Below are 12,620 nucleotides of genomic sequence, written 5' to 3'. Positions count from 1 at the left end.
AGAGAGATCATTTCTCATGGGAATATAAAAAGAACTTAAATTCATTCATTTCATGTTGGGATTCCTGAACGTCACAAACGAAAATCTGATATTCTATACTAAGCAATGTTTAAGGCTATTTAGCTATAAGAAGGCTAATATCTTTCACTGATGCTCCTATGGTAGAATAATTTTGGTATTAAGAGCCAGAGAGTTAAAACATAAGAAAAAGGAAACAAAATCAAATTTGATTAGATATGCTGCTGCTGCTGCTAAGTCGCTTCAGTCGTGTCGGACTCTGTGCGACCCCATAGACGGCAGCCCACCAGGCTCCCCCGTCCCTGGGATTCTCCAGGCAAGAACACTGGAGTGGGTTGCCATTTCCTTCTCCAATGCATGGAAGTGAAAAGTGAAAGTGAAGTTGCTCAGTCGTGTCCGACTGTAGCGACCCCATGGGCTTCAGCCCACCAGGCTCCTCCATCCATGGGATTTTCTAGGCAAGAGTACTGGGGTGGGTTGCCATTGCCTTTTCTGGATTAGATATACTAATGAAAGGGAAATGTAGGCTAGATAAATCAAGACACCATCTAATATAAAAAATTAAAAAGAGAAAGAAAAATACTTCTTGGAGTACTTTGTATGCAAAATTTGAAAATATGCCCTGGAAAATCTGTCTTTGGGATTATATTTTATTAAAAGGGCTTTTGAACTTAGTTTGTATTTCTGGAACACATAGTGACACCTGATGTGACCTAAAATCAATGATGCAGGAGTCCCCAGATCCGAGTTCTAGAGTCCACTCTGCTTTTATCCGTCTCTGAGAGAAAGTATGAGTACCAGTTACATCTTAAGAGGAGAACAGAAGCTGAAGCCAGTGGGCAAGTGAAATATTGCCTTGAGTCAAAAATGTCCTTGAAAATGCCTGTGACTTTGAATGATGCAGAAAATTCTAGAGACTACAGCCATGTCTCAATATTATATATATATATATATATATATATACACATATATTCAACAGTAATTATGTTCTTGCTATAACTGCATCCTCTAGAATAAGAACTTCTCATGTATATCTGGAATTATTCTGCATGCAACCACTGGATTCAGTGCACCCAACCCAAGTCAGTATTTTCAGATGTCCTTAGTGTAAATGTAGTTATCTTCTTTATTGTACCTTTACTTTGGATAGTGAGGAACTTGATATAACTTGCATTTGAGACCAAGTGGTTTTGTTACCAGATATCCTATACATACATACTAAGTCATTTCAGTCGTGTCTGACCCTTTGAAACCCTATGAACTGGAGCCCACCAGGCTCCTCTGTCCATGGGGATTCTTTAGGCAAGAATACTGGAGTGGGTTGCCATGCCTTCCTCTAGGGGATCTTCCTGACTCAGGGATCGAACCCGTGTCTCCTGTGGCTTGGCAGTGCAAGCAGATTCTTTACCACTGAGTCACCGGGGATGCCCACCAGGTATCCTAGGGGTACCTTATATTATTGCGACGCTTCAGTGTATGAATGTTCATTCTATTTGAGGTTATACTTTTTTTGCTTTCTGTAGCAAGATAACTGTTAATCTCAAATAAATCAACATGGATGCATACAGGCTTTTGTTCTCATTCTTTAATTAGCTAATCAGCTAAAGTCATCTTGCATAAATAGCCACTTTATTAAATATTGTGGCCCTCTGAAGTGTAAATGTAACTAACTTGGGTGGGAAGGGTTAAATAATAAACAGTAGCCAGGTGTAATTTTGTAGTTAGATTGTATTGGGAAATTCTGTATTGTACCTACCTGTTCCTTACTTCTCGTTCACGAGAATTTGGTCCTTAATTTTCTCCTTATCTCCTTCAACAGGATCTCTTGAGCTGCCTCCTTCACTATCATGGGTTTCCACCACCCACTATACATTGACAGTTTATAAATCACAGGTCCAGCTGTGTCTGGCAAGTTTCAGACCTCTGTTGCCATCTTTGCAATGTTCATCTCTCTTTCTCACAGAAATACCCACTTGCATGCATCTAATGTGACCATGTACCCCAGTGTGCCTGGATTTGTCCCAGTTTACAGGGTTACCTGCCATCCCCTCTGATCCATGCCCCCTTTCACTATAAAAGTGCCAGGTTTGCACAATACAGTGTCAGAGTTGGTCGCTATACATGCGCTAGTCTGAATTCATCACCCAGCTGTCTTCTATGCCCTGTAGAGATGAATGAACCATCACTTAACACAGAAATGCTAACAAGAAGCCTAGGCACCAAGGACAAACCTTACCCTCCAAACTAGTGGTCATCACTTTCAGTCAGTTCTGCTTCCTCAATGTAATTTTTCTTCCTCTGTCCCTCTTGCCACTGAGGTATTATGGAAGAGTGTTTACACCAGGGTTTTCCAATCTCAGTTCACCCACTTACATGATCATGGCAAGTTACTCAACCTCACATTCTTTACCTATCAATGAATGGGGGTGAAAACACACACAGAAATTTTCCATGAATGAATCCATGAGAAATACATATCATACATATTATAGCACGAGGTGATGGAATTCAAGTTGAGCTATTTCAAATCCTGAAAGATGATGCTGTGAAAGTGCTGCACTCAATATGCCAGCAAATTTGGAAAACTCAGCAGTGGCCACAGGACTGAAAAGGGTCAGTTTTCATTCCAATCCCAAAGAAAGGCAATGCCAAAGAATGCTCAAACTACTGCACATTTGCACTCATCTCACACACTAGTAAAGTAATGCTCAAAATTCTCTAAGCCAGGCTTCAGCAATATGTGAACCGTGAACTTCAAGCTGGTTTTAGAAAAGGCAGAGGAACCAGAGATCAAATTACCAACATCCGCTGGATCATGGAAAAGGCAAGAGAGTTCCAGGAAAACATCTATTTCTGCTCTATTGACTATGCCAAAGCTTTTGACTGTGTGGCTCACAAGAAACTGTGGAAAATTCTGAGAGATGGGAATACCAGACCACCTGACCTGCCTCTTGAGAAACCTGTATGCAGGTCAGGAAGCAACAGTTAGAACTGGACATGGAACAACAGACTGGTTCCAAATTGGGAAAGGAGTACGTCCAGGCTGTATATCGTCACCCTGCTTATTTAACTTATATGCAGAGTACATCATGAGAAACGCTGGACTGGAAGAAACACAGGCTGGAATCAAGATTGCCAGGAGAAATATCAATAACCTCAGATAGGCAGATGACATCACCCTTATGGCAGAAAGTGAAGAGGAACTAAAGAGCCTCTTGATGAAAGTGAAAGAGGAGAGTGAAAAAGTTGGCTTAAAGCTCAACATTCAGAAAACGAAGATCATGGCATCTGGTCCCATCACTTCATGGCAAATAGATGGGGAAACCGTGGAAACAGTGTCAGACTTTATCTTTTTAGGCTCCAAAATAACTGCAGATGGTGACTGCAGCCATGAAATTAAAAGACACTTACTCCTTGGAAGGAAAGTTATGACCAACCTAGATAGCATATTCAAAAGCAGAGACATTACTTTGCCAACAAAGGTCCGTCTAGTCAAGGCTATGGTTTTTCCTGTGGTCATGTATGGATGTGAGAGTTAGACTGTGAAGAAAGCTGAGCACCGAAGAATTGATGCTTTTGAAGTGTGGTGTTGGAGAAGACTCTTGAGAGTCCCTTGGACTGCAAGGAGATCCAACCAGTCCATTCTAAAGGAGATCAGCCCTGGGTGTTCTTTGGAAGGAATGATGCTAAAGCTGAAACTCCAGTACTTTGGCCACCTCATGTGAAGAGTTGACTCATTGGAAAAGACTCTGATGCTGGGAGGTATTGGGGGCAGGAGGAGAAGGGGACGACAGAGGATGAGATGGCTGGATGGCATCACTGACTCGATGGACGTGAGTTTGAGTGAACTCCGGGAGATGGTGATGGACAGGGAGGCCTGGCGTGCTGCAATTCATGGGGTCCCAAAGAGTCGGACACTACTGAGGGACTGAACTGAACTGAACTTAACAAAAACTATATGGCTATTAGTTACAATTCAAACTGTAACATAGATCACTTAGATTACTTCAATTATCATAAAAGTCTTCCTTCCAAAGTTGCTACCTTCAAATTCTGCTCCACAGTGAGCATTATATCATAGCGGTTTCTGTCAATCTGTTATTTAAAATGATTCAATAACTTTCCATACTCATTGAGATAGAAACCTGAGCTTTAAAAGCCCTACAGTGGGGAATTCCCTGGTGGTTCAGTGGTCAGGACTCCTGCCAAGGGCACAGGTTCAACCCCTGGTCAGAGAACTAAGATCCTTCATGACATGCAGTGAGCCCCCCCCCCCACCAAAATAAAAGTATCCATGGTCTTTGGTAGTCTGTCCCTGCCTTCTGCAGCCTCATCTCTTCCAGCTCTTTACCTGAGATTACATAATAGCCTCTCAGCCTCCACCCAGTCCCTCGTAGACTCCCATGAATGATCTCTTGACTACAAGAATACAATCCCCTTCTCCACCTGACTAGATTAATTTCACCTTTCACAATGCAGCTAAGGCATGTCATCGTCTCCCCTCTAAATCCTTCTCTCACCTCATCCTCCCTCCAGTTCTCTCCCAGACTTGTATCTCTTTTCCATGCCCTAAAACACCCCTCAGATACCTCCATCAGAGCAGTCATCACATTCTTATATAATGATCTAACCACCTGTTAACCAGTCCCAAGCTATCTAAGCTCCTTAAGAACAGCTGTTTTGTCTCTCATTTTGTTTTACAGCCAACTCAGCATAAATCAGGCACTTAGGAGGCACTCTGTAATTAATTTATTAAATGAATAAGTGATGTCAGGAGTTGACTTCACTGCAGCAGCCATTAGATCCTTTACCTTTTAATCAAGCAGATAAAACATTTCATACTGCTATTTTCTAAACGCCTACTTTTCTAAACCATAAATACAATATAAACAATTTAGGATCAACCTCTTGTGCTTTATGTTGGGAGTCTCCTACAGCACCACTTTTTAAAGAGTCTGTGTGAAAGTAAATTGCATTGAATGTAACATTCCTTTATAAGCTCAGTCCTGTACAGTGGAACAACACCAACAATTCACTAGCCACTGTCTGATTACCTAATTCAGAACCAGAGAGCAGACTCAAAAAAACTGAACCAAATGCTGTTTACCCATGAATGGCTCTAAGTGGGCAGCAGCTAACGTGTCCCTGTGTTTCTGCTTGCAGAGGATATATTCCCTTGCAAGTCCTGTGGCATCTGGTATCGCAGTGAGCGGAATCTGCAAGCCCATCTGATGTACTATTGCAGTGGAAGGCAAAGAGAAGCTGCACCAGTGTCAGAGGAAAATGAGGACACTGCTCCTCAGATTTCCAGCCTGTGTCCCTTCCCACAATGCACCAAGAGCTTTTCAAATGCCCGAGCTCTAGAAATGCACCTGAACTCACACAGTGGTAAGTGCCTCCCTTGTTTCTTCTGCTCCAGGAGACCTGTTCTTTCTCTAAATACATACACATGTACATTCGTACATATTGTGCGTACATTCATTCATACGTCTCTTCCTGCCTATAAAATCAAAATTAAACTTGCTGAACCAGATAGTTATTACCTTTTGTCACGTACAATCAGTATATTCTGTTCAAAGGACTTGGGTCTGAATTCTTTTCTAACGACTTACAGTGCTCAGCTTACAGGCCAAAGCACTCTATAGTTTTTTTTCCAACTAAAGTCAAATAGCATCAGTTTTAGAAATCGCAATACCCTTTGTATATTGTCATCAATATTCATTCATTTCTGTGCCAGGTGATCTTTGCAAACTTACCATGCACTGTTTCCAACACAGCAGGGACTAAATAGTAGGTACATAAAAAATACTTGTATTTTTACATATTTTACATAAAAAGTAAAATTGCTTTTTCCATAAAATTCCAATGGAATTTCCAAAAATTCCATTATTGCTGAATGGAAATAAAGCTTTATTTTGAAAGATCCAATTAAAATCCCATTTGAGAGAAATTAACTTTTAAATACGGATCTGTAAAAGGTTCCTGACTTCTAGAGTGTGCATGATAACAACACAGTTGAATTTTTGACATAAAAACACTTTTAGTGCTATGTGTTAAAACTTCTTAGGAAAAATTAGCCTGAAAAACAAGTCTTCTTTTTTTAAAGCCTTCCCTTACCAGCAAGGTGGCAACTGTTCCCATTTTTTTAAATTACTTTTTATTGGAGTATATATGCTTTACAATGTTGTGTGTCTACTCAGCTGTATGTATTCACATATCCCCTCTTTTTTACTATTCCCATTTATTTTGGAATTGTATGCCCAGTCATCATCAGTATCACCTCATAGTATTCTAATTCCTATATTTTAAAAATAATTAAAGTGAACCAAATGTACATAATTACATTAATTTTAGGTATTTTTTTCGAACATTTTTGGATAGGGCAAACCAAGTTTTGGGAATCACAGTTCTTCAGCACCTAGAATACAAAACTTGTTAGACACCCCTGACTGACTTCCTTCACTGTTTTTGCTTGGGTTGAATAATTAAAAATTAAAATAGGTGCTCAGTTAAAAAAAAAAAAAAAAAAACTAACTCCAATCTACAATACTCTAGTACTGTGCAAGCTTTTGTCTTTGTACCCATAAAAATAGGCAATTTTCTTTTTACTCATTCTCTACCTTTTCCCTACAAATGAGCTGTCTTTATGTAGGTGATAAACCAGGGGAAGCAGAAACAGGTTGGTTGTCTCACACAGTGAGTGTAAAGTCATGCACAAAACAAAAATAAGAGATTTTTCCAGCTCAGTAGAAAAATGAGTCCTGGATTAGCTAAGGAGAAAAATAAAAGAAGTCCTCTTTTATCACTGTAGGACTGGGTGCTGTTGCCATATTTTTATTTTATGAATATAGAAGGTATTTCTCATTTTAGTCTAGAGTACAGAGAAGAGGAAGCAAGCCTGACTTAACCATATGAGAACAAATGGGACAGGAGTTGACCTTAGTGAATAAAAGTATCTAGCTCCCAATTCCAATTCATAGGGGAATGGTTCCCCCCGCCCCCTGCCCCCCAAGTAATTCTTTAGACACCAACTGGGTGTCCTGCAATTCAACTCCACTCAGTTCTGACGCTACCAAGAAACAGCATTGAATTCCACAGATTAAGGGGTCAGTTCTACAAGAGGGACCCCCCTCACTCTCATTCCAATTCAGACCAGTCTACTGTGCTCCTGACCAACTAGCTGTAAATCAGAGATTGCCACAGTACCCCCTCGGTTTGATTGATTTGCTAGAGTGATTCACAGAACTCAGATAACACATTAACTCACTAGATTACTAGTTTATTTTAAAAGGATATAACTCAGGAACAGCCAGATGGATGAGATGAATAGGGCTAGGTTTGGGAATGGGCAAGGAGGCTTCATTACATAGGCATGATTGATTAAGTTATTGGCCATTGGCAATTGAACTTAATCTCCAGCCCTTCTTCCCAGAAGTGGAAGGCAGCGTAAGTTCTAACCCTTTACTCACAAGGTTAGTTCTTCTGGCAACCAGTCTCCATCCTTAGGTTACCTGAGTGCTTTACAAAAGTCACCTCATTAACATAAAGACATATTTATCGCAAGACATTCCAACAGTTTTAGAAGCCTTGAGCCAGGAACCAAGGATAAAGACCAGATGCATAGGAGAAATAGATTTTCTTCATGTGAGTGACCAAATATACATTTCTTGTAAATCACAATATTGCATTGAGACTTATCCACCAGTCAGTGGTGATATTCAAAATATTTAATAACTGACCAGAAACAGGCCATGATCAATCAGCACAAATGTCAGTCTGAAACGACTATATTAGTATACTAATATAGTTGAACATACTAGTAAATATCAGCTGAATACCAGCCCTGGATAAAGATAACCCATATTAAGCAAAACATGAAATTCTAAATTTTTACCAAAGATAAATTAGGATGTTATTAATTACTTTACAAAATGATTTCTATTTGGATTCTGTTTTATAATTCTAGCACATTAAGTGCACTAAGTTATTTAGTTTGCACACAGGTTGTCAAAATTATCTCTGATAAATGCCTGCCTCTTCCTACTGTAGAGCACAGTGGTTTGGTAAGAAGACTTATTGGATTAGAAATCATAAAATCTGAGGTCTGGGCATGGCTTCATCACTGAATTTATTAGATGATTATTGAGATTTATTACCATAATCAATTCCTTTAGCCTCCTTGAATTTGTTTTCTGACCTGTAAAATTAAAACAGCAGTGCCCATCCCACTACAATGTGATAATACTCATGAAAGTGCTTTAGAAAGTATTAACTACAGTTTATTATTATCACATATGGTGAAAGGTATCATAGGAAAAAAGTTAATATCTCAAATGAGATTCTGCAAGATTTCAGTTCATTTCTGCTGTGTTGAAGACATGAGGTCATTAGTAATGGTTCATATCACCAGCAAACCAAAATGTGTGGTTCTCAGTATTCTGATTTTGTATGTTTCTCCAGGAGTGAAAATGGAAGAATTCCTCCCCCCTGGTGCTAGTCTAAAATGCACCGTCTGTAGCTACACTGCTGATTCTGTGATCAACTTTCACCAACACCTGTTCTCCCATCTCACTCAAGCTGCCTTCCGATGCAATCACTGCCACTTTGGCTTCCAGACTCAGAGGGAGTTACTGCAGCACCAGGAGCTCCATGTCCCTGGCAGCAAACTGCCCCGAGAAAGTGACATGGAACACTCTCCAAGTGGAACTGAAGACAGCTTACAGCCAGCCACAGACTTGCTGACCAGAAGTGAGCTCCCCCAGAGCCAAAAGGCCATGCAGACTAAAGATGCGAGCTCTGACACGGAGCTGGACAAGTGTGAGAAAAAGACTCAGCTCTTTCTCACTAACCAGAGACCCGAAATTCAGCCTACAACCAATAAACAAAGCTTTTCTTACACGAAAATAAAGTCTGAGCCCTCTAGTCCAAGACTCGCCTCATCTCCAGTTCAGCCTAATATTGGGCCTTCTTTCCCCGTGGGACCCTTTCTATCTCAGTTTGCTTTTCCCCAAGATATTACAATGGTCCCTCAAGCTTCAGAGATCTTAGCCAAGATGTCTGAACTGGTACACCGGCGACTGAGGCACGGAAGTAGTAGCTACCCTCCTGTCATTTACAGCCCCCTGATGCCCAAGGGGGCTACCTGTTTTGAGTGCAACATAACCTTCAATAACTTGGATAATTATCTAGTACACAAAAAACATTACTGCAGCAGCCGATGGCAGCAGATGGCCAAGTCCCCTGAGTTCCCTGGGGTTTCAGAAAAGATGCAGGAGGCTGTGAGTCCCAACACGGGTCAGCCCTCCATCAATCTTCTCAATCCAGCCGCTCACTCTGCCGATCCCGAGAATCCACTTCTTCAAACACCCTGCATCAATTCTTCCGCCGTTTTAGATTTAATTGGGCCAAACGGGAAGGGCCACGACAAGGACTTTTCCACGCAAGCTAAGAAGCTCTCCACCCCCAATAGCAATGATGATAAAATTAATGGGAAACCTGTTGATGTCAAAAACCCCAGCGTCCCCTTAGTGGATGGGGAAAGTGACCCAAATAAGACTACCTGTGAAGCTTGCAACATTACTTTCAGCCGGCACGAAACCTACATGGTCCACAAACAGTATTATTGTGCGACACGCCACGACCCTCCGCTCAAGAGGTCGGCTTCCAACAAAGTGCCTGCCATGCAGAGAACCATGCGCACGCGCAAGCGCAGGAAGATGTATGAGATGTGCCTGCCCGAACAGGATCAAAGGCCCCAGCTGGTCCAGCAGCGCTTTCTTGATGTAGCCAACCTCAGCAATCCCTGTACCTCCACCCAAGAAGCCACGGAAGGGCTGGGCGAATGCTACCATCCAAGATGCGAACTCTTTCCCGGAATTGTCTCAAAGCACTTGGAAACCTCCCTGGCCATGAACAAGTGTGTCCCGGTTTCTAAATGTGACACTGCTCATTCCAGCGTCTCCTGCCTGGAGATGGATGTCCCCATCGATCTCAGCAAAAAGTGTTTATCCCAGTCTGAGCGGACGACCGCGTCTCCCAAAAGGCTGCTGGACTACCACGAGTGCACCGTGTGCAAGATCAGTTTCAACAAGGTGGAAAACTACCTGGCCCACAAGCAAAACTTCTGCCCGGTCACCGCGCATCAGCGGAACGACCTGGCTCCGCTCGACAGCAAAGTGTTTCCAAATCCAGAAAGCGAACGAAGCAGCCCCGATGTCAGCTATGAAAGAAGCATCATAAAATGTGAGAAAAATGGCAATCTGAAGCAGCCCTCCCCCAATGGAAATTTATTCTCATCCCATTTAGCGACGCTGCAGGGCCTGAAAGTCTTCAGCGAAGCCGCTCAGCTCATCGCGACAAAAGAAGAAAACAAACATTTGTTTCTTCCCCAATGCCTGTACCCTGGAGCAATAAAGAAGGCAAAAGGAGCCGACCAGCTTTCTCCGTACTATGGAATCAAGCCAAGTGATTACATTTCCGGTTCTCTGGTCATCCATAACGCTGACGTGGAGCAAAGCACAAACGCGGAAAATGAATCTCCCAAAAGCCAGGCTTCTTCCAATGGGTGTGCTGTGCCGAAGAAAGATTCCCTGCCCTTGTTGCCCAAAAATCGAGGCATGGTCATCGTGAACGGTGGACTGAAGCAAGAAGAGCGTCCTGCCGCCAACCCCCAGCAAGAGAACATTGCCCAGAACCCTCAGCGTGAAGACGGCCACAAGTCTCCCTCCTGGGTCTCCGAGAACCCCTTAACCACGAACGAGAACGTCTCCCCAGGCATTCCCTCCGCAGAGGACCAGTTGTCTAGTATAGCAAAAAGTGTGAATGGCTCCACCCAGGCGCCCACCAGTGGGAAATACTGCCGGCTCTGTGACATCCAGTTCAACAACCTCTCAAACTTTATAACTCACAAAAAGTTTTATTGCTCATCACATGCCGCGGAACACGTCAAATGAAATCACTAAATCAATGGACATCAGTCACCTTTGGTACCAGTGTTTAGTATGTTGTTCTACCCAGTACAGAAAAAAAAAAAAGCTATTTGAATTACATCCGGGCGATCAGGAGATAATTCATTACGGCTGAGTTGAAGACTTAAGGTGTAATTTCATTACAGTCCATTAGTAAAGTGTATTATTGGTGCCATTTTCCAAAAAAAAAAAATTTTAATTTATTTTACCAGCAGTATTCATAGCTGTGGTTATGTTATTTTTTATTTAAAAACTTTATATTAAAGTCATTTGTAATGTTATTGTATAGTTATTGTGTAGCACATATGGTTTGCACTGTAAGTAGCTTTTGAAGAAAATAGTCACAAACAATACAGAAAAGCATTTTAGAAATAGCTTCCAAAGCACTTGTGTATCTTGATTTCTTCTTATATGCTGTTGCAGATACATGTATATGCTAAAATATAACTTGCAAAGATGTTCTAAGTACACGTGCTATAAGTTCGCCTTAAGATTTCAATTCTTGGATAATCAGGCTCCGTTTGCACTTTATATTTTAGCAGATACAGTCTCTTAGTCACTAGGCTTTGCATTTGTATGTAGCCGTACGTTTCCGTCCATTTTCTTAATCTTAAACATGTATGTTAAATGAAGATGGCGATTTTTTTCTTGTATAGTACTTGTATTTTCTTTCGCTGATGCAGCTCTGTCTCAATTTTTAAACCTTTGCTGTTAAATGCAATACTTTGTAAGAATGAACAAAATTACTGGAAGCAGTATTGTAAGTAATGAAGTAGTATTAATCGGTTTTATCTTTTGAAAGGCACAGTCTAAATCAAAACCCTAAACTCAATGCTGCAAGTATGAATTTAATTCATATATAAGATCTATTTAAATATAAGAGTAGCAATACTGCACCTGGTGATCACAAAGATAATGTTCTACTTCTGATAGAAATAATTTCTCAACAAATGTTGTTACTATGCATGTATATGAATGGAATAAAATTCCAGATTGTTGGAGAAGTTTGGCATACTTTTTTTCTTTAAAATACAAGGGAAACCCTATATGCCTGTTCTTTGTAACATGAGTAGGTTCAAAATAGTACTGGATAAATGTAACATGATGACAAACCAGTACAGGAAGAGGTTGTCCTTTTTATGCACCTAGTTAATATAAAACTTATTATATTAAAATGAACTGGAGACTCCAGGCTCTGGAACTAGAAAAGTTCTTCATTATAAATATATTTAAGAAGCACTGTCTTTGTGTTCTCTACCCCTCCACCCCCTACCCCCTACCAACTGTAGCACAGAAAAAGACTGATTTCATAAATGTCTGAAAGGCTTACAAAATCTACCGGAAGAATTGGCACCAAAGTTGGTTACATGCACCCAACTTTTAGATGGAGTTTGCCAGAGAGAGACGTTTGTCTTTTGAGCAGCAGCAAAGTGGTATGGTAAAGTGACTCATGAGTAAAGATGCCTGGGTTTCATGCTGGCAATTTGTACAAGACCCTAGTTTTCACACCTCTCATTTATTCATTCCAAGGGTTTGCATGTTGAGGGGGAATGAAGAGCAGATAATGTTGGTTAGATGATGGCAGATCTGATGGGCCATCCAGAGATGCTGAGATGTGATTCAGGAGGCAAGATG

At 41.2% G+C, this 12,620-nt stretch overlaps 1 protein-coding gene across 7 annotated transcripts in view; it reads left to right on the top strand.

Annotated features, from left to right (window-relative positions):
* The window catches only part of ZFPM2 (zinc finger protein, FOG family member 2), a 525,437-nt gene extending 513,216 nt beyond the window's left edge, over window positions 1-12,221 (top strand). For all 7 annotated transcript variants that reach the window (XM_061439163.1, XM_061439164.1, XM_061439169.1 and 4 more), the window contains 2 exons: window positions 5,182-5,406; window positions 8,479-12,221. In XM_061439163.1, the coding sequence (XP_061295147.1) occupies window positions 5,182-5,406; window positions 8,479-10,970 (2,717 nt within the window). In that variant the 3' untranslated portion in view covers window positions 10,971-12,221. The remainder of the gene's footprint in view (window positions 1-5,181; window positions 5,407-8,478) is intronic.
* Window positions 12,222-12,620: the final 399 nt, after the last annotated feature.

This window comes from Bos javanicus, chromosome 14, assembly GCF_032452875.1.
Source record: "Bos javanicus breed banteng chromosome 14, ARS-OSU_banteng_1.0, whole genome shotgun sequence".
NCBI classification, from domain to species: domain Eukaryota; kingdom Metazoa; phylum Chordata; class Mammalia; order Artiodactyla; family Bovidae; genus Bos; species Bos javanicus.
This window is presented reverse-complemented; position numbering and strand designations above follow the sequence as displayed.